Source organism: Anomaloglossus baeobatrachus, chromosome 11 (assembly GCF_048569485.1).
Source record: "Anomaloglossus baeobatrachus isolate aAnoBae1 chromosome 11, aAnoBae1.hap1, whole genome shotgun sequence".
Classification (NCBI taxonomy): Eukaryota; Metazoa; Chordata; class Amphibia; order Anura; family Aromobatidae; genus Anomaloglossus; species Anomaloglossus baeobatrachus.
In genome coordinates, this window is record NC_134363.1 from 55,807,820 (window position 1) to 55,834,227 (window position 26,408).

The 26,408-nt window shown below is 43.3% G+C and overlaps 1 protein-coding gene across 4 annotated transcripts in view; it reads left to right on the forward strand.

Annotated features, from left to right (window-relative positions):
* LOC142257211 (myosin-binding protein C, fast-type-like) overlaps positions 1 to 26,408 on the forward strand; it is a 207,757-nt gene that overhangs the window by 140,263 nt on the left and 41,086 nt on the right. For all 4 annotated transcript variants that reach the window (XM_075329353.1, XM_075329356.1, XM_075329354.1 and 1 more), the window contains 11 exons: positions 1,127 to 1,259; positions 6,865 to 6,989; positions 13,883 to 13,988; positions 14,076 to 14,242; positions 14,679 to 14,844; positions 17,170 to 17,276; positions 17,549 to 17,578; positions 18,399 to 18,538; positions 21,345 to 21,504; positions 23,560 to 23,664; positions 24,887 to 25,075. In XM_075329353.1, coding sequence (XP_075185468.1) covers positions 1,127 to 1,259; positions 6,865 to 6,989; positions 13,883 to 13,988; positions 14,076 to 14,242; positions 14,679 to 14,844; positions 17,170 to 17,276; positions 17,549 to 17,578; positions 18,399 to 18,538; positions 21,345 to 21,504; positions 23,560 to 23,664; positions 24,887 to 25,075 — 1,428 coding nt within the window. The remainder of the gene's footprint in view (positions 1 to 1,126; positions 1,260 to 6,864; positions 6,990 to 13,882; positions 13,989 to 14,075; positions 14,243 to 14,678; positions 14,845 to 17,169; positions 17,277 to 17,548; positions 17,579 to 18,398; positions 18,539 to 21,344; positions 21,505 to 23,559; positions 23,665 to 24,886; positions 25,076 to 26,408) is intronic.

Sequence of the window (26,408 nt, forward strand, 5' to 3'; positions counted from 1 at the left end):
ATGTGAGGTCAGTGGTCTACATGGACCGAAGATCTGTTGGTTAAAAGGTTCCCTTATGTGCAATAGCTGGACATTGTCTTCAGTCTCACACTGTTGAATGGTCACATTAATTGCCATTGTCATGTTATATAGGATTTTGTTTTCTTCTACTATTTTTTTTAATGAAAATTAGTTTCTTTACATTTTTGGACAGCAAAGTCATGTTCTCAATTTTCATTGATGCACTGAAAACTATTTTCATTCGTTTTTATCCCTAAGATATGCCATCACTCTATGATTGCTGGTAACTTTTTATTTCTGTGGATGAAGAGTCTGGAGTATGGCAATCAATAGAGATGAGTGAATATAGTTGAGTGGGATTGAATTCTACTCGAATTTTGTAAAAATCACCAAAATGTGTATTTTTTGGGAATTCGCGTCTTCGTGGTTCAGCTCAATGGGCTGAAAAAGATTAAAAAATATGCTCCCATATTGGGTCTCTCTGCTACTCCCCACCACCTTTTATATTCTGATCCCCCACCGCTCACACTGGCTTCCAAAGGTGTACCTGGACTTCTGGCTTTCATGAGCCAGAATGAGTCTTCAAATGCACGTAGAAAGGTCATGGCACACATCATACCATCATGACACACTTACGCAGAACTCTCCTTGGCCCATGAGAGCCAAAAATCTGACTCAACATGAATTCCACCGCAAGCGATGGAGGATCAGAAGATGGCTAGGGAAGACTGGATGGGTGGCAGTGAAGAGTAAAGGGGCCAGAGAGGTAGGCGGTGAGGTGTCACTCTAAGGTTTAGTGGGAGTCCTAGAAGTCCGACCACCACTGATTTTCACGTAATGGCAAATCCCAGTAATATACCATAACTGTACCAGACTGGAATACTCTTTCACCATCATACAAATGTTTGTGCCACTCTTAGCATAAAATGTCAACATTGATCAATATTTAATTTACTGACTTTTCGACTTTTTTTTCAATTTTCTAGTGTATTGAACCTTTTTACAAATACATCTAATTTATAATGAAATATAACAATATGGATATTGGTTGCAGAGCAGCTAAATCTTTTTCATAGTAGCAAGAATAATTTTAATAATTGACTTAATTTCTCGTTTAATTCTGCAGCTTTTACGAGGAAGCTCGATAACTGTTACACCGTAGATAGACATCAGAAAATTAAAATACATGTAGAGGTCTCAAACCCTGATCTTCCAGTAAAATGGTTGAAAAATGGGCAAGTGATAAAACCAAGTGCCAAGTAAGTAAATATATGATTTGTTACAGTTTTGGGAGAAGTTTGCATTCTGTTGCATTAGTTCTACTTTTTTAAAGGGTTGTCCACACTTGAGGATATTTTTTTTTACTTAAATGTATGTAAATTTGGCTTAAAATCATTTTTGCGATTGGTTTAGTTAAAACTTTTTTTTACTGTTTGTTTTTTAATAGCTTCTCTGTTTGCACTGGCTGCAGTTTTAACTTTTTTATCTGACTTTTACTGAGACCACAGACCACATCAAAGTTGAATGTGCAGGAAAACAAAGTACCGTATTTTTCAGTTTATAAGACTCACTGGATTATAAGACGCACCCCAAATTTAGAGAAGAAAAAGATAACAAAAAAAATGTGGTCCGGCTTACAATCCGGTAGTGTCTTACTGGGGGGGGCGTCAACGGTGGGGAGGGGGTCCCAGGAGGCAGGGCATTGGAGGCGTAGGGCAATGCTGTGGGTGTCCCAGATGCTCACTGTCGGAGCTGTGAGGCAGGAACATCCACAAACTGTTGGTGGTGTGGGCTTCAAAGAAATGACGTCCGGAGTTGGCGCGCGTGCAGATTGAGCTACCTGCTCAATGAGAAACCGAGATCTCATTTGCGCAGGCACCCCCTTTGGCGCCATTTTCCTTAAGTCCGCTGGTGGGAGATCATCGGGCCAGAGCTGGCGCATGCACAGATGAGTTCTTGAGACAAAAGCTCTATCTGCGCACGTGCCGACTCTGGGCGCTATTATTTGAAGTCCACATCGCCAACATTTTCAGGATGGATCCTGTCTCCCCACCCTCAGCACAACAGACCGCAGCCCAGCACAGCTTTCGCAGCCCCTGCACAGCACCGCAGCCCCAACACAGCTTCCGCAATCCCAGCACAACGCTGCATCCCCAGCACAACGCTGCATCCCCAGCACAGCGCCGCAGCCCCAGCACAGCTTCCGCAGCCCGTGCATAACGGCCGCATCCCCAGCGCTGCACCGCAGTCCAAACACAGCTTCCGAAACCCCAGCACAATGCTGCATCCCCAGCACAGGGCCACGGCCTCAGCACAGCTTCTGCAGCCTCAGCACAATGCTCACATCCTCAGCACAGCTTCTGCAGCCACAGCACAGCACCCTCAGCCCCAGCACAGCTTTAGCATTCCCAATACAGTGCCCACAGCTCCAGCACAGCACCTGCAGCCCAAGCACAATGCCCACAGCATTGCCCCTGTCTCCTGCTACCCCTGTTCACCACCTCCCGGTAAGCTACAAATGGATCATAAGACGTAACCCTCATTTTCTTCTCAAATTGTTGGAAGGAAAAGTGCATCTTATAATCTAAACAATACGGTATATAAGATCCAAACAGTGCAAAATTTTGAACAAAACCCAATTGCAAAAATTATTTTTAGCCCCAAATATATGTGCTTAAGTAAAAAAAATAAACAAAAAAATAAGTCCCCAAAGATGGACAATCCCTTTAACATAGTCTTGAAATGCTTTTAAAGTTTTATGCCTAGTTAACACTAAGCTCATCATGAGTCATCACCATGACTGTAAGATCATTTTCAGATCTCATACTTTGAGCTGCAATGGACTTATTAGGTAAAGTCATATTAGTCATCATGATGGCATATGTAAGTCAATGAACACAGATTATTGTCATAAGTCAGTCCCAAAGTAATCATAAACCACCTAGCACATATGAAATTCCATCTGCAGCTCAAAACTGAAGTATGAATTATGTCTGAAGATTTGTGTTTATAGCTCCAGCTGTCGTTCTTATTGGGGTTCTCCCAGTCTAGTGCAATTGGATAAGCCGGTGCTTCCTACGGGTATTTTATACAGAGGGGAGGGCATTGGTGTAATCATGTTATATCAATTGATCTATTTTATTTACTTAGGCTAGCCCAATGCAAAGAGGTTCATTGGATCCCTTAGAAAATTAATTTCCAAATCACCAAATTTCAAAGCACCTTATATTGCCCTCATCTAATAATTTTAATTTTAGAAATATTTCTCTTTTTTTGCTAACATTACGATACACTCTGTCTTGTTCATAAGCCCTCCATTAGCTACAAGGACCTCCTATTTGGTAACTACTTTAGATGAGCAAATCGATTTGTAACAAATTAGGTTTGTCTCGAATTTCATAAATTACAAAATTACATTGTTCATGAATCGATTACGACGAATCCCCCAAAATGGAGGCCATCCTTGTTGCTGCATTCTTTGCAAAGCATATACCCATCCTGTCTTTGAAAAGCAAAGAGTGGAGGAGCTGCAGCAACAGAACAGTTGAGAGGATGAAGCTTATATTCATCTTGTTTAGAACAGACTCTCAACTGCCCTGCTGCCGCAGGTTCTCCTCATACCGTCTATTAATTCCTTTTGCTTGCTGTTCACGTTTCAGATCTTACGGCACTAGATTTTACATGGTTCTTTGGTGGATCCTAACTATTGGAGGTCTATAGCGTGAAGATATGAAAATCGAGGAGTAACCGGAGGGAAAGAGTAGAGGAGTTGTGGCAACAGAACAGTTGAGAGGATGAAGTTTATATCTAGCTTTTCTATAACAGCTTCTCAACTGCCCTGCTTCCTCAACTCTTCCTTATGCTGTCTATTCATTCCTCCTGCTCACTCTCCACTCTTCAGATCTTCCTGCATTAGATCTTACATGGTTCTATGATGTTCCTGACCATTGGAGGTCTATAGCTTGAAGATCTGCAAACCAAAGAGGAACCAGAGTGAAATAATGGAGGAGCTGTGGTAGCAGAACAGTTGAGAGGATCCATCTTGTCTAGAACAGCCTCTCAACTTCCCTGCTGCTGTAGTTGCTCCTCATACTATCTATTCATTCCTTCTGCTTAGTGTTCACTCTTCAGATCTTTCAGATCTTTCAGCTCTAGATCTTGAAGATTTGAATAGCAAATAGTAACAAGAGGGAAAGAGTGGAGGAGCTGCGGCAGAAAAACAGTTCAGAAGATGAAGCTTATATCCGTGTTGTCTAGAACAAACTTCCAACTGCCCTGCTGCCGCAAATCCTCCTTATGCTGTCTATTAATTCCTTCTGCTTACTGTTCACTCTTCAGATCTTCCAATATAAGCTCTTACATGGTTCTGTGGTGTCCCTGACCATTGGAGGTCTATACCTTGAAGATCTGAAAAGCAAAGAGTAGCCAGAGGGAAATGTGACGCCCTGGCAAAACGAGGTTGTCACAGAGACTGCAGAAATCTTCCAGGTGCAGGCCTCCATCCTCCTTGGTCTACCAACACAACACCACACACAGGTAACACCAGCCACAAAAGCCTAGTCACCCCCCCGGGACAATAGGGACACACCAGTGGGTGGGAACAGGCGGATGGAGACGCCCACCTAGGGGTCCTGAGGTGTCAGGGGAGGGAACAAGGGAGTTGAGTCTTGAGTGAGGAAGTGAGAGGAGTGGAGTGGTAGTTGGGGGTTGTAGCTCCCGGACTACCGGACTACCTGAGCTGACTAGGTGGTAGACGGCAGAGCAGGGCCACAGGCGACGGAGATCCGGTCGCGGGAGACCTTAAGTAGACTGGGGCAGGGTTGTAGCCCGCCGGTGCTGACAGCGGGAATCCGGTCCGGAGGCCGTGCACAGTCGGGGTGCCTGGACCCATGACTGCTTCATGCCCCTTGTCAATTAGCCAGCCGGGGACAAGATTCCACGTCTTGTCCCACCAGCAAGCCCAGAGAGTGAAACGGAAGCCCAACGAGGGGGATAGGGCATCCGCCAGAGCCCACAAAGATCACACGGGTCAGTTTTCGTGGGCAACGGCTCCCACAGTACATAGCACAGGGAGCGGACTTCTCTCGTTTTATGCAAATTAAGTCACCACATAAGAAACTACAAGTGCAGGAGGAAGAGCCTCTGCCCTGTCAGCCCGTGTGCGGGACCAAGCACACCCCTCCAGAGGCTCCCAGCATCCGGCCTTGGTTTACAATATGGATTTTGTGTGCTTTATTACCACAGTGAGTACACCGGAACCATCCGGTCCCTTCCTAAAGACTACTCCCTGCAACCCCTCTCCATCTTCAGGGCCCCGGGACTACACCTCTCCTACCCGTGGAGGGGATTCCACCTCGCTGTCCCGCTCCATCAGCCCCTGGCGTCCCATACCAAGGCAGCGGCAGTGTCACCATCCATCACCGCAACCCACGGGTGGTGTCACTGACAACCTCTTCCCCTGTAAATACCCCCCTTTTTTATTGTTGTGGGCGACGGGCCGCTGCACGAGCCCCGGATCTGGCTGCCACTCGAGCCCCAGCCACGATCCCGGATCCGAGCGCTTCGGGTAGCCTTCCCTGATGTGGTCAGTCAACCCCCCTGCCCGCGACAGAAAGAGTGGAGGAGCTGCCACAGCAAAACAGTTGAGAAGATGAAGAAGGAGCGGAGGAGCTTCGGCAGCAGAACAGTTAAGAGGATGAATCTTATATTCATCTTGTCTACAACAGGCTTTCAACTACCCTGCTGCCGAAGTTCCTCCTTATGCAGTCTATTCATTCCTTCTGCTCACTGTTCACTGTTCAGATCTTCGAGCATTAGGTCTTACATGGTCCTGTGGTGTCCCTGACCTTTGGAGGTTTATAGCTTGAAGATCTGAAAAGCAAAAAATAACCAAAGGGAAATTGTGGAGGAACTGTGGCAGCAGGACAGTGGATAGGATGAACTAAGACAGATGAGTATCAGATTTTATTACTTTTGAACCCAAGCGTAGACCCCCATTTATTATACTCTGTGGTCTGGAAAGACTTCAAAGTATAATAGGTGTTTTTCAAGCTAATTTTATTTGTGCTGGAATTTGCCATTTGAGTCAGGTCTTTGCCACACTCATGTGACAATCACGCACGTGCCGCGAGACACATATCTTCCCTGCGTGTTGCGTGTGGTGAGTACGTGTCCCCGGTACGTGCGGGTCACGTGTGTTCTCCGTGTGTTTTCCGCGATAACACACGGAGAACCAGTAATTTGCATACTCCCGTGGTCCTTGCTGCTGTCCGTGGTGCTGATCTTCGGTCTCCGGTCCTGCCGACTCCCCACTGCTGTCGGCCGCAGTGAAGTGAATATTAAATGAGCATAATGAGCGGTGGTCGGCAGCAAGTGACAGCAGTGGCAGAGACAGGAGGACTGGAGAAGGTGAGTAAAGATTTATTATTTTTTTCTCTGACACGTGAGTTTTCTCCGGCGCATGTCACACGGGACCACATCCACACTACATCCTTGTGGTACGGGTGCGGGCCGTGTGACACCCGTGATGCCAGAGAAAACGGACATGTCAGCGTGTTGAAAAACGCACACACGTTCCGTGTGGTTTTATGTGTGTGTGAGACTGCTACCATAGGGTAGCATTGGTGTACGTGTCTCCATGCCGCCGGTACGGGCAAAAACGTAACACGTACTGGCGGCACGAATGTGTGTCGGAGGCCTCAAGCTGATTTGCTGAAAACGATTATGGAAAATCCATTCCTCTTTACTACCTATGCAGTTCACAAACGGATTCTCATTCACAAAAATGACAATCTCCAGCAATCTGACTGAATTCTGGTTTACCAGCACAGTTCAGTAATGTCTACATTGTTTTTCTATACACAGATATGTATTTGAGAATATTGGCCTTAAAAGAATCCTGACTATCAATAAGTGCACTCTGGCCGATGATGCGGAATACAGTTGTGTTGTCGGTGATGAACGTTGTTCCACGGAGCTCTTTGTTAAAGGTAAATGATCCCTGAGACGTGTTCATTTATGCAAACATTTATTTATTCCTTTTCTGGCCCAACAAAAAATAAAAGAAATTTAATTCCTAAAAATTTTTCTTGTCTCCGATATGAAATTTGGACCTATTTTTGTTGGATATTTATATACATAAACTACAATATGTGTGTAAATTAGCTGATTAAAACTTTATGAGCTAATTTATTAATTTTTATTTTAAGAAATCAATTGTACAATAAGAAACTTTGTAATTCCGTGTTTCTCCAAAAATAAGACAGGGTCTTATATAACGTTTTGCTTGGAAAGATAGGTGAGGGCTTATTTTCAGGGGCTGTCTTATTTTTCCCATATCCAACAATCCACATTTGTTCTTGAACAAAAAATGAACATTTATACAAACATAATCATATATTCTGGAACATCAACATAACTCTCCATACCCTGTGTGTATTTATGTGTATAGTATGTATATAGTATTTATGTGACCATGATGTTAAGGTCTCCTAACTGCAGGAGCCTAGAGCTGAAGAGGAGACAGGCTGGTATGTATGTGCAGTGTGTGAGTACATGATGTCACCAAAGGTCTCCTAACTGCAGGAGCCTAGAGCTGAAGAGGATACAGGCTGGTATGTATGTGCAGTGTGTGAGTACATGATGTCACCAAAGGTCTCCTAACTGCAGGAGCCTAGAGCTGAAGAGGAGACAGGCTGGTATGTATGTGCAGTGTGTGAGTACATGATGTCACCAAAGGTCTCCTAACTGCAGGAGCCTAGAGCTGAAGAGGATACAGGCTGGTATGTATGTGCAGTGTGTGAGTACATGATGTCACTAAAGGTCTCCTAACTGCAGGAGCCTAGAGCTGAAGAGGATACAGGCTGGTATGTATGTGCAGTGTGTGAGTACATGATGTCACCAAAGGTCTCCTAACTGCAGGAGCCTAGAGCTGAAGAGGATACAGGCTGGTATGTATGTGCAGTGTGTGAGTACATGATGTCACTAAAGGTCTCCTAACTGCAGGAGCCTAGAGCTGAAGAGGAGACAGGCTGGTATGTATATAATAATAATAATAATAATAATTTTATTCATTTATATAGCGCTATTAATTCCACAGCGCTTTACATACATTTGCAATACTGTCCCCATTGGGGCTCACAATCTAAAGTCCCTATCTGTATGTCTTTGGAGTATATGCAGTGTGTGAGTACATGATGTCACCAAAGGTCTCCTAACTGCAGGAGCCTAGAGCTGAAGAGGAGACAGGCTGGTATGTATGTGCAGTGTGTGAGTACATGATGTCACCAAAGGTCTCCTAACTGCAGGAGCCTAGAGCTGAAGAGGAGAAAGGCTGGTATGTATGTGCAGTGTGTGAGTACATGATGTCACCAAAGATCTCCTAACTGCAGGAGCCTAGAGCTGAAGAGGATACAGGCTGGTATGTATGTGCAGTGTGTGAGTACATGATGTCACCAAAGGTCTCCTAACTGCAGGAGCCTAGAGCTGAAGAGGAGAAAGGCTGGTATGTATGTGCAGTGTGTGAGTACATGATGTCACCAAAGGTCTCCTAACTGCAGGAGCCTAGAGCTGAAGAGGAGACAGGCTGGTATGTATGTGCAGTGTGTGAGTACATGATGTCACCAAAGGTCTCCTAACTGCAGGAGCCTAGAGCTGAAGAGGAGACAGGCTGGTATGTATATGCAGTGTGTGAGTACATGATGTCACTAAAGATCTCCTAACTGCAGGAGCCTAGAGCTGAAGAGGAGACAGGCTGGTATGTATATGCAGTGTGTGAGTACATGATGTCACCAAAGATCTCCTAACTGCAGGAGCCTACAGCTGAAGAGGATACAGGCTGGTATGTATGTGCAGTGTGTGAGTACATGATGTCACTAAAGGTCTCCTAACTGCAGGAGCCTAGAGCTGAAGAGGAGACAGGCTGGTATGTATATGCAGTGTGTGAGTACATGATGTCACCAAAGGTCTCCTAACTGCAGGAGCCTAGAGCTGAAGAGGATACAGGCTGGTATGTATGTGCAGTGTGTGAGTACATGATGTCACTAAAGGTCTCCTAACTGCAGGAGCCTAGAGCTGAAGAGGATACAGGCTGATATGTATGTGCAGTGTATGAGTACATGATGTCACCAAAGGTCTCCTAACTGCAGGAGCCTAGAGCTGAAGAGGATACAGACTGGCATGTATGTGCAGTGTGTGAGTACATGATGTCACCAAAGGTCTCCTAACTGCAGGAGCCTAGAGCTGAAGAGGAGACAGGCTGGTATGTATATGCAGTGTGTGAGTACATGATGTCACCAAAGATCTCCTAACTGCAGAAGCCTACAGCTGAAGAGGATACAGGCTGGTATGTATGTGCAGTGTGTGAGTACATGATGTCACCAAAGGTCTCCTAACTGCAGGAGCCTACAGCTGAAGAGGAGAAAGGCTGGTATGTATGTGCAGTGTGTGAGTACATGATGTCACCAAAGGTCTCCTAACTGCAGGAGCCTAGAGCTGAAGAGGAGACAGGCTGGTATGTATGTGCAGTGTGTGAGTACATGATGTCACCAAAGGTCTCCTAACTGCAGGAGCCTAGAGCTGAAGAGGATACAGGCTGGTATGTAGATGCAGTGTGTGAGTACATGATGTCACCAAAGATCTCCTAACTGCAGGAGCCTAGAGCTGAAGAGGATACAGGCTGGTATGTATATGCAGTGTGTGAGTACATGATGTCACCAAAGATCTCCTAACTGCAGGAGCCTAGAGCTGAAGAGGAGACAGGCTGGTATGTATATGCAGTGTGTGAGTACATGATGTCACCAAAGATCTCCTAACTGCAGGAGCCTACAGCTGAAGAGGATACAGGCTGGTATGTATGTGCAGTGTGTGAGTACATGATGTCACCAAAGGTCTCCTAACTGCAGGAGCCTAGAGCTGAAGAGGATACAGGCTGGTATGTATGTGCAGTGTGTGAGTACATGATGTCACCAAAGGTCTCCTAACTGCAGGAGCCTAGAGCTGAAGAGGATACAGGCTGGTATGTATGTGCAGTGTGTGAGTACATGATGTCACCAAAGGTCTCCTAACTGCAGGAGCCTAGAGCTGAAGAGGAGACAGCCGATATGTATGTGCAGTGTGTGAGTACATGATGTCACCAAAGGTCTCCTAACTGCAGGAGCCTAGAGCTGAAGAGGAGACAGGCTGATATGTAGATGCAGTGTATGAGTACATGATGTCACTAAAGGTCTCCTAACTGCAGGAGCCTAGAGCTGAAGAGGAGAAAGGCTGGTATGTATGTGCAGTGTGTGAGTACATGATGTCACCAAAGGTCTCCTAACTGCAGGAGCCTACAGCTGAAGAGGAGACAGGCTGGTATGTAGATGCAGTGTGTGAGTACATGATGTCACCAAAGGTCTCCTAACTTCAGGAGCCTAGAGCTGAAGAGGATACAGGCTGGTATGTATATGCAGTGTGTGAGTACATGATGTCACCAAAGGTCTCCTAACTGCAGGAGCCTAGAGCTGAAGAGGATACAGACTGGTATGTATGTGCAGTGTGTGAGTACATAATAACACCAAAGTTCTCCTAACTGCAGAAGCCTAGAGCTAAAGAGGAGACAGGCTGGTATGTATATGCAGTGTGTGAGTACATGATGTCACCAAAGGTCTTCTAACTGCAGGAGCCTATGTGACGCCCTGGCAAAACCAGGTAGTCACACAATAGGCCCCCACAGAACACCTTCCCTCAAAGGGTTACATCCAAGCCAACATGAAACCCTAGTCACCCCCCAGAGTAGGACAGACACACCAGTGGGCTGGACCAATGCGGATGGAGAACGCCCACCTAGGGGTCTAGAGCACCAGGGGCGGGAAACACGTCAGATCAGTTTTAGAGTTCAGTCGAGGAGGAGTGAGAGGTGACAGTGGCAGACTGTCACCAGGAGAAAACTTGAGGCAGACGTCTGGGTCGGAGCCCGGCGTCCTGGCTAGGTGGCAGATGGTGGTCCGTGTCTGTCAGGAGATGGGAAGATGGCTGCGGGGATCCGAGGCAGACCGGGGCAGGGTTGGAGCCCACCGGTACCGATACCGGAGAACTGAACCGGAAACCGTGCACAGAGGGGGTGGCCGGACCCTGAAGCGAGGATTAGGAACAGCCAGCCACGCTAATTTACCGGTTGAGGGCAGGATCATAGGTCCTGTCCCACACAAAGTCCCTAAGGAAGACAAACATCCACTTAGATGGATAGGGCCTCCGCACAAGCCTGAGAGATCCCACGGGTCAGCGTCTGAGGGCAAGGCTTCCACCCGTAGTTCTGGGAGCGGACTCCCGTGTCTCAAGCAGGGTAGTCCAAAGAGAACTCACCAAACAGTGCAGAGAAAAGTGACACAGACCATCACCCCGGGTGAGGGACCCGAATACACCCGGACGCGGCGGCCGGCCACTGACAATTTGGTTTACCAATTGGACTCATGTGCAATCATTACAACAGTGAGTAAACCAGTTTACCCTTGTCCGTCCCGGCATGCCGACCCTTGCAGTCAACATCCCCAGCACCAAAACACCGGGCCCCGGGGCATCCATCCCTACCCACGAAGGGGTTAACAGCTTGCTGCCCGAACATCTCCCTCGGGTGCTCTCTATCGGCAGCGGTGGTGTTCCAATTCACCATACACCGTGGGTGGCGTCATGAAACTAAGACTCAAATCCCTAAACAAACACAACCACCTTTCAATTGAAGTGACCGTGAGACCCCCGGGTCCGGAGACCCTCGAGCCACCCACAGAAGGTCTGGATCCGAGCAGCTTAGCTGCTGCGAGCGGGGCGGTACACCTAAAGCTGAAGAGGATACAGGCTGGTATGTATGTGCAGTGTGTGAGTACATGATGTCACCAAAGATCTCATAACTGCAGGAGCCTAGAGCTGAAGAGGAGACATCCTGGTATGCATGTACAGTGTGTCAGTATAAATATATATTCATACTCACACACTGCACATACATACCGGCTGTCTCCTCTTCAGCTCTAGTCTCCTGCAGTTAGGAGACTTTTGGTGACATCATGTACTTACACACTGCACATACATATCGGCTGTCTCCTCTTCAGCTCTAGGCTCCTGCAGTTAGGAGATCTTTGGTGACATCATGGGCACATAAAGGTTCTTAAGCACTGTTAAGCCTAGAATAGAAACTCTGGTGGCCCCCAAAAGAGTGGAGTCCTGAGAATTTACCCAGTTTGACTTCCCCCAATGCCAACTGACTGTAACTATAGCTTATTTTTGGAGTAGGGCTTATATTTCAGGCATACTATCCCTTGTAAACTGTGAGCCCTCGCGGGCAGGGACCTCTATCCTCCTGTACCAGTCTGTGCCTTGTATTGCTTATGATTATTGTACTTGTCCCTATTATGTATACCTCTTTCACATATAAAGCGCCATGGAATTGATGGCGCTATAATAATAAATAATAATAATAATGCTCCAAAAATACGATAAAATCATGCAAGGGCTTATTTTTGGGTTAGGTCTTATTTTCAAGGAAATATCTCATTCGAGAAATTGGCTTCTTTCCATTACTAGACTAACCATTCTCTCATAAAATTCTCAATTCTTCTGTATAAGCTGTCTTTAGTGATTACAGATTTTCTCTGAGATAGGAGGTGACACTTGGTACTAATAAAGTTCTATGGAGAACTGCTCCTCCCTGCATAGAATCTTATGATCACCAACTGCCATCTCCTATCTCAGTAATAGGAAAATCTATTTTCATAAATACAGATTTCACTTGTTTCACCCATTAATTGATATTAAATGATCATTTCAGGAGGAAAAAGAAGCAGAATTCTCTGATAAGATATACTGTAGTTTTTGGATTATAAGACTCACCTTTGTCCCTCAAAACTAGTGGTAAAATAGGGGTGCATCTTAAAATCCGGATAGGGCTTACCGAGGTGGTGGTGGTGGAGCAGGGTCATAGTAGACAGGTTCGGCGATACTGAGGGAACGGAGGAGGCAATGTCACTGCTTAGGAGGGTCACAGGACAGGGTTTCGTGGCAGTGTGTGCCTTTGATCTGATTGTGGGCTCCATTGAATCGCCCACAGTTGTCACGATGTACTTCAAGAAAATGGTCGCGGAGTCCTATCTATGCACGTGCCGCCTCTGCGGTCATTTTCTTGAAGTCCATCTCATCAACCACGGGCGATTCAATGTAGCCCGCATGCTGCTAGCAGGTCAATGGGACCTGCTGCCGCAACACCCCTGAGTCTGCAGTATTGCCGACCCTCTGTTCACTAACCCTCCTGAGCCACAACATCCCCTCCCCCAAGCCCGCAATATAGACCTGCCTCCTGTGACCCTACTGAGCCGCTTCACTACCACCACTCACCCCTGGTGAGATATTACAAGACACACTGATGGACCCTCAGTTTAACGTTAAAAATGTTTTTTTTCCTATTTTCCTCCTCTAAATTAGGGGTGCGTCTTATAATCCAGTGTGTCTTATAAAACGAAAAATACGGTATTACAAAAGTTGTTTATTTTCATGTATATTATCATTATGATAATTATGCAACTAAAAAAATAAAATGATGGTTACTCTTTAAAATACCAAAATTATTAAGGGTCCTAAAAATGTTCAGATTTTTGCTTTTCCATGTATTGATTGTATGATACTGTACTTTAGAGAAAATAGGCAAGAAAAAGACCCTGAAATCTTGTCTTCACGTGACCCCCAAGAGGAAAGTTTAAGTTTTTTCTAATCCGCTCCGTTCTGTACAAAAACAGAATATTCGCATTTTGGAATGTTTCCCTTAAAAAAGGAGAAAAGGACAACATATAGTGAATATCGGAGTACCAAACCCATAATCAAAATATTTTTGAAAGTTAAGTTTTTCTTTATTTCTTTTTAGAGCCTCCGGTGACGATTGAAAAACCCCTTGAGGACCAACAGGCATTTGTGGGTGATAAAGTGGAATTAGAAGTGGAGGTGTCAGAGGAGGGAGCTCAGGTTGTCTGGTAAATCTCACAATTCTGTTATTTTACTTGTGGCTCATGTTGTAAGTGAAGATCCAGTATATTATATTATCTTCTTGACTTTTAAAGGACGAGAGATGGAGTAGAGCTGACTCGTGATGAAATGACCAAGTATCGGTTCAGAAAAGATGGCAAAAAACACATTTTGATCATTAATGAAGCCAATAAGGAAGACACTGGGCGATATGGAGTTGAAACTAATGGTGGATCTTGTGAAGCTGACCTCGTAATTGAAGGTACTCTTCTGTCCACCATGAATAGTTTTTGTGGTTGAAGGTAGACTGAAGTCCATCAAGTTGAACCCATAATGGAACATGATGATCTTGTGAAGATGACCTTGTAATTGAAGGTACTCTTCTGTCCACCATCAATAGTTTTTGAGGTTGAAGGTAGACTGAAGTCCATCAAGTTGAACCCATAATGGAACATGATGTTCTTGTGAAGCTGACCTTGTAATTGAAGGTACTCCTCTGTCAATGGATAGTGTTTAAGGTTAAAGGTAGACTTAATTCCATTGCGTTCAACCCATAACCCAACATGTTTATCCAGAAAAGAAAAAAAAAACCCATGGTGCAGCCATTAAGCTTCACATTAGGGGAAATCCTTCCTGACTCCACCATGATATTCTATAGATTGATAAGCTCAAGCTCATCGATGTCATACGTCTTTCAGATAAGAAGCTCGAAGTCCTACAAGGAATTGCAGACTTGACTGTAAAAGCAGCTGAACAAGCGGTCTTCAAATGTGAAGTTTCAGATGAAAAAGTGACCGGCCGGTGGCTTAAAAATGGAGTGGAGATTCGACCAAGCAAACGCATCACAATGACTCATAAGGGGAGGTAAAAAGCTCTATGCACATAGCTCGTTTTACTTTTACTTATCTGCATTATTCCCCATTCATCAATCATGTGTCATCCTTATTTTACCAAAGACTTGAAGTCAACTTAAATAACTAACCAGAATGGTGTAGACTCCGGTCTTCTCTTAAGACTCCCTTTGACTTATTGTTTTTGTTGAAAACACTTCTAGACTAGACTTCATGATCTCCATGTCACGTATGGGCTAGGCTAGCGGAGATGACCTGAACTGGCCCTAAGACTTGGATCCCTGGGCTGACCCTTAACTCAGAGGTACACTTAAGGGTTGTAAGGTCTGGGTCTCCAGCATGTCCCTGTCTCCTGTTCACGCCCTGATCTAACCCCCACATTGCTACAAAAAGGATTAACTACTGCATGGCTGGGAGCAGTAGACACAATTCAGCCGATACCCAGTAGAGCTGAGCATTTAACAGAAACCAAGTTGCTTATTGGACTCTGCAATGTGAACAGGGTCCGACACCATTGCTCTAATCCACGAGTGTGGATCTGGACAGCGCATGACACCCTAAGACCAGAAGTGATTCATTTTCATACAGACAAGAGGACATAATGTTTTCGATATGAAGGGGAAGCCATACAGGAAAATGACTCCAATTATGATATTTGGCAATGTACATGTGTTCTTTTGTTCTAGTTTTAAAGGGAATTTGTGAGTACATTTTTATATGTAATCTGAAAGCAGCATGTTGTCGGAGCAGAGACCCTGATACCAGTAATGTGTCACTTTCTGGACTGCGTTTTATTGTTGCAAGGAAATCAATGTTTTACTAGCAGGAGACTATCACTACAGGACTAGGTATCTCGAACATCCTAGTCCAATCATGCCCCCACCAATGATTAGAGGCTTTCTGCCTATCAGTGCTGTGGATGGTTTATACACAGCTCAGTATTCTGAGCTCTGCTAGGTTATACACAGTTCAGTATTCTGAGCTCTGCTAGTTTATACACAGCTCAGTATTCCGAGCTCTGCTAGGTTACGCACAAGTCAGTATTCCGAACTCTGCTAGGTTAGACACAGTTCAGTATTCCAAGCTCTGCTAAATTATACACAGCTCAGTATTCCAAGTTCTGCTAGGTTATAAAAAGTTCAGTATCCCGAGCTCTGCTAGGTTGTACACAGCTCAGTATTCCAAGCTCTGCTAGGTTATACACAACTCAGTATTCCAAGCTCTAATAAATTATACACAGGTCAGTATCCCGAGCTCTGCTAGGTTATACACAGGTCAGTATTCCGAGCTCTGCTAGGTTATACACAGGTCAGTATTCTGAGCTCCACTAGATTATACACAGCTCAGTATCCCAAGTTCTGCTATGTTATACACAGCTCAGTATTCCAAGCTCTGCTAGATCTGCAGCAGAATTAATTGTGATTATATCACAACTGTTGCACATAAAAAATGGTGATAGATCATTGGAATCAGGAACTCTGATCCTACGTCATATTGCTCTCAAAAAGGGTAGCAAAACCTAAGTGACAGATTGCCTGTAAGGACTTCATACACATTAAGAAAAAGTTAGCCACACTTAGAAATGATTATGAAGGTTTCCTAACTATTTACTAACAGATGATATTGAATTTCAATTTCCAATTCTTTTATTCTCCAATGAGATATCCTGTCACAACAAGTGTAACCCTTCTCCCTCCATTGAAAACACATTTATGGTCAATGTTCATGTTTGTGGGTAAATAAAAAGAGATAGCACCTTTAGCATTGAAGAGGTTGTCCACTACTTATACATTGATGGCCTTTCCTTAGGATAAGTTATCAATGTCTGATCGACCGGGGTCCGTGAACCAGCACCCCCGCCGATCAGCTGTTCTCGATGCTGGTGGCGGCCGTAAATGCTCAGCTTCCGAACTCCATGTTTTCTGATAATGGTCGCAGATAGGTACTGTATATCTACTTACTATTCAAATTAATAGGAGACATATGTGCAGTACCCAGCAGCGACCGCTATCAGAAGATGGAGCAGCTCCGGAACTGACCATATCCAGCTGCTTGTTGCCGCACCAAGAACAGCTGATCGGTGGGGGTGCTGGATGTCAGACCCTGGCCAATCAGACATTTGATGACCTATCCTAAGAATAGGTCTTCAATGTATTAGTAGTGGTCAATCTCATTAAAATAATGAAGGACAAATCACCTTGGCGTGAGCTAATGCATTTTTTCAACATGTAATGCTTTGGGTGTATTGTAATTTAAGAGTGATAAAGATTCATTTCATCTCTCCACTCCAAGAAGAACATTTAACCTGGTATAACTGTCTATTACTATGTCCCTGTAGAATCCATAAACTGGTCATTGATGATGTCAAACCAGAAGATGAAGCTGACTACACCTTTGTCCCTGATGGATATGCTTTGTCTCTCTCTGCCAAACTCAACTTCCTAGGTAAAAAATAATTAACTAGAAACCAGTTTGAAGCCCTTTTAATTAACTTTTATATAACTTTATGCAGTTTTTCTATCAATACAAATTTGTTATGGATTTTATGATAATTTAAAGTTGTTAACGTACTAATTATTATTATTATTATTATTATTATTATTAAAATTCAAAAAGTGGTAAAAGCCATACGTTATCATAAAATACCATAAAGAAGGTCAGTTATGAATTCACAAAACAAATATCTAAGTATTTATATGTTTTTTTTCTTTTTTCAGAGGTCAAAATTGAATATGTTCCCCTGGAAGGTAAGACCAAAATACATACTCTTTGTTTTTTAAAGTCTATTCTTGGACATTGATATGTTACAAATGTACAAAAAAAGAGAATTTCTCCTTGCAAAATAATCTGTAACTCTGTTTTTTACTATATTTAGATTACTATTTTACAAGAAAAGACTTAAAACATTAATACTTTTCTAACCTGTAAGTAAAGATAGTCAAACTTAATTTACAATGAAAGGTAATCGTCAACGAACCTTCCTGAGAAAACTAGTTGATCCTTTTTCAGTCTAAATTGCCTGCCGAACACCCGATTGCCAAGAAAAACGCTTGTTTGTTGGGTGAAATCATCTTTTCTGATGTACAAAAGATCATCGTTCTCCGCAAAGAGGATTTGTACCAACGAGAACATTTGGGGCCAAAATGCACAGAATGATCTACTACAGATTGTTCAGTCTGCATTCTTTAGTGTGGTCTGCAAAGTTATAAAAAGATCGCCGATTGGTGAATATTTACTGGTTGGCCTTCATTTAGGGCGGGCAGTTGGTCTGTGAACACGCACATTTAGGTCATATTGAAAGACACAATTTTGTGCCTGAACTCATAGGACAGATCATAACAACAGACAGACCCCTCTGACTTCCATTAGGGTGTCTCCCCGTTCAATTTTGAATCATGTGATGCTAAAATAGAGCTTCATTCTGAGCTATATTTCTAAACGACCAGCAAGGGTAGGGAGAACAAAGTCTTATCCAGCATCTAGAAAAAAATTGACACATTTTCCTACCAAAAAATTAGTGCAAGAAATATTAATAAGTTTACCCTTGTATCTCTTTTTTTTCTCAAGAACCACCCAAAATCCATCTTGACTGCAGTGGAGAAAAACCCCTTAACACCATTATAGTGGTGGCAGGAAACAAGTTACGTTTTGATGTCCCAATTACTGGAGAACCTGCACCAACTGTTAGTTGGTTTAAGGAAGATGTGGTAAGATCCTTACTATCATTATTTCCAAAAAGAATGGAAAGGGGAACTTTGTTATGATTCAGAGACCGAGGAGGATCAAATAATGCAGAATCCCAAAGAGTCGCTGGAAACTTAACGGACTGCAGACCTAATCCTGACACACAACTAACAGTAGCCGTGGGGTGTGCCTACAATAACCTAGACGCCGTGAAAAAAGCCAGAGAACTAAATAATCTCACAGATAGAAATATAAGAAAGCTAATCTGCCTCGGAGTAGTCCCCAAAGATAGATAGATAGCCCCCCACATGTAAAGGCTATGGCGATATAGAAAAGCACAATACAAAGCCAGAAAAGACAGATTCAGCAAAGGTAAGGCCCAAACAATCTTTATAGAAAAGGATAGGAAAGACCAAATGTCTGCAGCCATAAAAACCCTAATAAATACCAGCACCACTGATATGAAAAAATCCTGAGGTTACTAAACCTCTCCCCCACTGTAGTCAGAAGTTACTGGGATCCAAAAACACTAATACTGATGAGGGACTGAATAATACCAAGCATGACAAACACAAACCTTGCAGAATCATGGAGCTAAGTATACAGACACTCCCAGCAGGGAATGATCCCATTCCACCACAACTCCACACAAACAAATTAGGAATCATGCATAGTATCAAAGCAGAACAACAACAAAAGGTGGTAAACAAATAACAGAGGTACAAGACCATTTATCTGAGGGAAGTTCTGGAAGTGAGCAGAGCTGATTGCAGAATATCCTGGACACACAGGAGCAATTGACCACCGGCAAGTAACAAGAAAAAGCTACTAAGTTAAATAGCCCAGTCAGACCCTCATTGCCAGTCCTTTGCAGGTGTGTCGCTTCCATTCCACACATCAACTGCACCACCAGCACTGACCACAAGAGGGAGCTCCGATCTGGAAAACATATTCACAACAGAACTTATTAGAAACCCCATGAGTGCATTTTTTGTGGTTCCAAGCTAAAACATTCATAAAGCTGATTAGGTACAGACATCTGTGACATATGTGGATGCCTCTACACATTTGTTTTCCATAGGCTTATTTCAGATGCTTTCATAATGGTGATAGCAACCTCAGTTATTAATATTTTTTAAAGCTTCTCCACAGGACTACTTTATTGAACCTTTTCTTTTCTACAGAGTATCTTATTTCTTAAGATATTAATTAGCAATGTTCAATCCTTGCATCCAACATGAGGTATACTGAAATGTTTTCTAGAAAAAAAGTGTATCAGATTCCAACTTCCTTAGGGTGACTATAAGTTAAGACTCCCATACACAATAATGTTGGCTAAATCCAACAATATCTAACGGTTCGGTCAATGGTCTAATATGCATAGGAGTCCCTGTCCAATTACAGTCGAGTAAGATAAGATATCTATTGGGTATGTCTGACTTCGGACTGCCAATTGCATTGTTCTCCTTCAGATAACCTGCTTGCCAATGTGTAAGTCGGCGGCTTTCTCGTAGAGAAGAGAAGACAGGAGGCCTTGGCCGAACAAGCACTTCTGTTTATGGGAGATTTGGTTCTCCGTTGAATATTTGCATGGCCAAACACCATCTGATGTGTATGGCCATTCTTAGAGCCTGATTACCTAATGCAGGGATTTACTGGTCCCCATGTTGGGGTCTGCAAATAAGATCTTATGTGGACACCAATGGTGTAGAGTATACAAATAGTTAATGCTTGTCACATAAAATAGATTTTCAACTAGATAAGTTTATGCACTACAGTAAGAAATATACATGCTGCTATGTGTCACGCTAGGTACAGAGGAGTACCAAGTGAGCAGTGAAAGGTAAGGGAAGGGGACCACTGTATCTAGGGAAGGGGGAGATGGTGACCTCAGACCAAACCTAGTGCTGGTCCCTGGAGTCCCTCACCACCCCTAGATAGGTTCCTCATCTATGTGCCAAGCCGGATATCTGACTCTAGGTATCACTAGTGCTGGACCCTAAATAGGGAACGATGGGAGGAGCTCTTCATCAACCTTACTAAACACTAAAGAAAACACAAGGAGGACACACAGGGGAAAAATGCATTAACTACTTATCTACAGATGACTCAGGCAGAAGTTCAGGCAAGCTTTAGCAACAATACTACAGATGAGAGCAAGCCAGAGCTAGAATAAACTGAAAAATATCACCAGCACCAGTCCAAGGAAGAAGGTAGTATTTAAACACAAGGGGATTACTGATAATCAGCAGAAATAACAGCAAGTCAAGGAGTATTTTACGCAGCCAAATGCTGTGACCTTCTACTGCCAGAAACCACATGACTGTGACTCATGACCCACCCGTGACACCATGTTTGCATGTGGGAGTCAACACTAAGATCTGCCAGTCCCTTTCAATTTCCAGTTTTATCACTGATACTAGTACACAGTGGTTATAAAGCTTCCTATGCATTTTGGACACAAAGGTTCCCTTCTCTTTGGTTTTTGCAGGTTTCTATATTTCTTATTGTACTGTATAAACTCATCTTGTTCATTTCAAGATTGAAAAATTGCATTTGCATTAATGATGTATTTAACCCATGTTGGGAGATTCATGAGCCGTGTAAAGCACCACCCAAGTCATTTAGTAATGGTGTTCTCACATGGATCACACTCATGACCCTGAAGCCAAGGGCTACAACTTACATCGCGTGACAAGGCCTATTGGTTTTTTAGAAGATGCCAATGAAGAATGAAATGATATATAGAATGAATTACATTATATACTGTATATATTATATATACATATATATATATTTATTTTTTCTTTTTAAATCTATTGTCAACAGGAGTTTACTGAAATTGATGGCAGAGTACGTATTGATGCAAAGCCTGATTTAAGCAGCTTTGTCATAGAAGGAGCAAAGCGAGAGGATGAGGGCAACTATAAAATTGTTGTGACCAATCCTTCTGGAGAAGATACTGCTTCACTGTATGTCAAAGTTGTAGGTAAGTAAAGACGTACTGTTATGTTGTGCTACACTTTCATCTGATGGGTTCTCCACTTTAGAAAACTAAGCCCAGTTAGGGAATTATGTTATCCTGTTCGCATCCTCATCCTTCCCTTGGTTACCCGATATTTACCTTCGTTACCAGCATCTGCCGCTCTCACACTGCCAGTGCCGGCTCCCTGTTCCCTGCACTCCTAGCCACAGTACACATCGGGTTAATTACCCGATGTGTACTGTGGCTACGTGTGCAGGGAGCAGGGAGCCGGCACTGACAGTGTGAGAGCGGCGGACGCTGGTAACGAAGGTAAATATCGGGTAACCAAGGAAAGGGCTTCTTGGTTACCCGATGTTTACCGTGGTTACCAGCGTCCGCAGAAGCCGGCTCCTGCTGCCTGCACATTTAGTTGTTGCTCTGACGCTGTCACACACAGCGATCTGTGCTTCACAGCAGGAGAGCAACAACTAAAAAATGGTCCAGGACATTCAGCAACAACCAACGACCTCACAGCAGGGGCTATGTTGTTGCTGGAAGTCACACACAGCAACATCGCTGCTACGTCACAAAAGTTGTTCCTTAGCAGCGATGTTGCTAGCGATGTTGCTTAGTGTGACGTGGCCTTTAAGGAAACTAATCCGTTACTGCTAAACTGCTAGACTTCCCTACAGACAATAGCTTATCACTAGGGGTCCCAGAACTGGAACATTTTGTTATCACCTTATTGTCAAGAGACCCTTCTAACTGAGTTATCTTAGTGATATTCCTGTATACTAATAATTTAAAATAAGAAAAAAAAAATACATATAAATACACTCTCTGACAGAAGTTCTGTCGCTTATCCATGTTATGTAAATAAAAGCTTATAACCTGACTTTAAATTCATCCATTGGTTTTATAAATTACTCTTTTGAAAGCTGAAACCGTCCCAAATATGGTTTAGGTTATGAAAATAAAGTTGCTGCAAAGCTGAAATATTGATCATTTAATGAACACAGAAAGGTCGGATTTTGGCAAGACAAAAGTTTTGTCGCCGACAGAAAGTAATGTGAAATTCAAAGAAACAATTAACTTCTAATACAAAGATATGTTGCATAACATTGGTGAATGAAGTTGTGGTGCTATTAGAGCTATATTTAATATTTTGTGTGACTTCCATGAGCTTGAAGGACTGCATCCATGTGGTTCAACAATGATTCATATAATTTATTGATGAAGTCATCAGGAATAGCAGAGAATGCAGTCTTACATGCCTCCCAGAGTTCATCTAGATTCTTTGGTTTTGTCTTCCAAGCTTTCTCTTTCATCCTACCCCAAACGTGCTCAATGATGTTCATGTCTGGTGACTGGGCTGGCCAGTCCTTGAGCACCTTGATCTTCTTTTCCAGGAGGAACTTTTTTATAGAGATGGATGTATGACATGGAGCACCATCCTGCTGCAGAATTTGACCCCTTTTATGATTGGGAATGTAAGAGGTAGCTAATACTTCTTGATATTTTAGGCTATTGATATTGCCTTCCACTTTGCAAATGTTTTGTACAACTCCATACAGAATGTAACCCCAGACCATGATCTTTCCACCACCAAACTTAACTGTTTTCTGGATCCATAAGGGCTCAGTAGGTCCCCTGCAGTATTTACGATGGTTGTGGTGTAAGCTTTTATTTACATAATATGGATAAGCGACATAACTTCTGTCAGGGACTGTATATACAGTAGACAGACAGACAGATAGATAGATAGATAAATTGATAGATAGATAAGACAAAAAGTTTGGAGCAGCACAAAAACAAAAAACTTTAGGGTGCAATATTCCCACCTTGCGGTTTTGTTCAGGTAACCATCCATGAAAAAGACAAAAATAGGCAGGCAGCACTCCACAATTTTTTAAATTACTGAACCAATAAAGGTCAAATAATTTAAAAAATTGTGGAGTGCTGCCTGCCTATTTTTGTCTTTTTTAGATAGATAGATAGATAGACAGACAGATAGAGAGATAGATACTGTAGATACATAGAGATCTTTATATACAATTATTCTTTTTCCTTTTCTTTCAGATGTTCCTGATCCTCCAGAAAATATAACCATTGTTGGTGTTGGGGAGGACTGGGCTGATGTTGTTTGGGATCCTCCCAAGTACGATGGCGGGCAAGAAATTTTAGGTAAGAAATTTGTTCGGGTCTTTAACGAAAAGATATTTTATACTAACTTCACTTTGTCTATTCAAGCCTTTCTTAAGATTGAGTATTGCAATAATCTTCAACTCTTTCTTTTTCCTTTGCGATTTTCTTACCAAGATTATAATAACCACTTCCGACTGTTGGGCAAACATATCAATATCGGAGGATTCGGCCAGCGTTAAGGCCACTTTACACACAATGACATCGCTAACAAGATGTCGTTGTGGGTCACGGAATTCGGGATCATCCGGCCTCGTTAGCGACGTCGTTGTGTGTGGATTGCAGGAACGACCGTTAGCGATCAAAAATACTCACCTTATCGTTGATCGTTGACACGTCGTTCTAATTTCAAATATCGTTGCTGCTGCAGGTACGATGTTGTTCATCGTTCCTGCGGCAGCACACATCGCTATGTGTGACACCACAGGAACGAGGAACAACATCATACCTGCGGCCGCTGCCAATGAGGAAGGAAGGAGGTGGGCGGGATGGTACGGCCGCTCATCTCCGCCCCTCCGCTTCTATTTGGCGGCCGCTTAGTGACGCCACTGTGACACCGCACTAACCGTCCCCTTAGAAAGGAGGCGGTTCGCCGGTCACAGCGACATCGCTAGGAAGTTAAGTATGTGTGATGGGTGTTAGCGATGTTGTGCGCCATGGGCAGCGATTTGCCCGTGACGCACAACCGACGGGGGCGGGTGCTTTCACCAGCGATATCACTAGCGATGTTGCTGTGTGTAAAGTGGCCTTTAGTTTAATAGCCCTATACATCTTATTTTTAGCCAACATGCATGGTTGACAAAAGTGTAAAAAATGTTTAGGACTTAATTTTCCTACACTCTTAAGCCCTCTCACAACTAGCTAAAGGTGTTCATGCACTTTCAGTAGCTGTTCACCAACATCTGTTCTACCTAACGCAATACACAAATGATCAATTTGGCAACGATCTATGTGTTTCCAGTGGGAAGAGTGGGAAGAAGGTAAATACATTTGGTGATTGTTTTTTGTCCCCTTAGAACAAAAGGTGTGGGCATCAAAGTTCAACATATTATGTCCTTGTTTCACCCAATATCCTCTGTCATTCTAGAGGCATCAATACATACTACCACCACCCAAAAGAAAACCAATTAAATTGGAGCCCAGTTGTAGTTCAGATTATTTAGGATGTTTTTTAATTTTTTTCTGTTCTGTCTTCATTCTTCAGGATATTATATTGAAAGGAAGAAGAAAGGCAGTCAGCGTTGGATGAAGATGAACTTTGAAGCCTACACGGACACTAAATATCAGTCAACCAATATGATTGAGGGAGTGTTGTATGAAATTAGAATCTTTGCTGTCAATGCCATTGGCATTTCTCAAGAAGCCAATACCACCAATCCATTCATGCCTATCGGTAAGGATTTTTTTTAAGTTGGATTGTAAATAAAATTGACCTAATGTAATAAGATCAAGAATGACTGGCTTAGAATTGTTTGGTTAGACTTAAATGCATTGGGATGGATAAAAGATTATATGACCAATTATCTGAAAAATAGTCAGTGTCATGTTTGAAGGCAATGTCAAACTTCCTCAGTCCCACCAGAATCAATGATTCATAGGACCACCCCCCATCTTAACAAAACAAGTGCATGTCCACTTTTAATGTTATCGATTCAGAATCTTTATGGCTTTAATTCACAAAATTGTTTTAAGATATTTAGTTTGGCGCATGCTCCTTTCATTAAGAAACGTACGCCCATAGGGGCAGATGGCCATATTTCTTCTTATCCAAGAGAATTGGTACAATTATGAAAATTACAGTCTGATCAAACTCTCATCAGAGTTTGATCATAGTGTGATCCAATTTTCTCTGATGAAAAGATGGTGAAAATATTTTCTCCATCTTCTCCATTCTGTCAATCTGTGAAAATCCAACTGCACTCAAATGTCATCCGAGTGTGGTCCGACGTTTTCAACAGACCCATTGATTTGGATGGTCAAATGTGATCCGATAATCGTATTGTGACATCTGTCCGGGACCACAGACACAGGGTGATTGTCACGGACAGACTAAAGGCTAGCCGCCCACTCAGCAGGATCCTGAGAGCCCCAAAACCCTTTAACCATGGTACAGGGATCTGAAATTATATCAAGAGCCAGGAGTTTTCTGCCTGTGGATTGGCTGCAATCCAGACAAGAGTAGTTGTCAGGTAGGGTCAAAACCAGCAGGTACAAATGGGGCAAAATCAGCAAGCAAAAGAGTCGTCAGTAAATCGGGCTAATGTCAAAACCAGAGATGGCAGCAGGGTACAAAAGCAGCAGGCAGGTAATAGTCAGAAATCAGGCCGAGGGCAAAAACACAGGGAGAAATAGTACAAGCACAAGGTGAACCAGAGACGCAGCAGTAAATATACAAAGGCGATATCTGGCGGCAACCAGCAGACTGAAGGAGGAATAAGAAGGGTGTGGTGCCTTCCCATTGGCCGTGGCTGAAAGGTGATAACTTCAGCTGGAAGGCACATACCACCACAGTCAGCCAGTGATATTGCAGATGCCAGTCAAGCCCAGCTTAGTGGATGTGCAGAGCCTGTGCACACCAGAGCCACTGGTACTAACTCCTCCCCTATCACCAGCACCACCCACAGCGAGAATATGGCGACACCTGGTGATTGAAGCAGAAGTCACAGAAGCAGGCTCTGGTGGAGACGTAATATGTATCCAACTTGGTCATGATTTGATTTATTCCT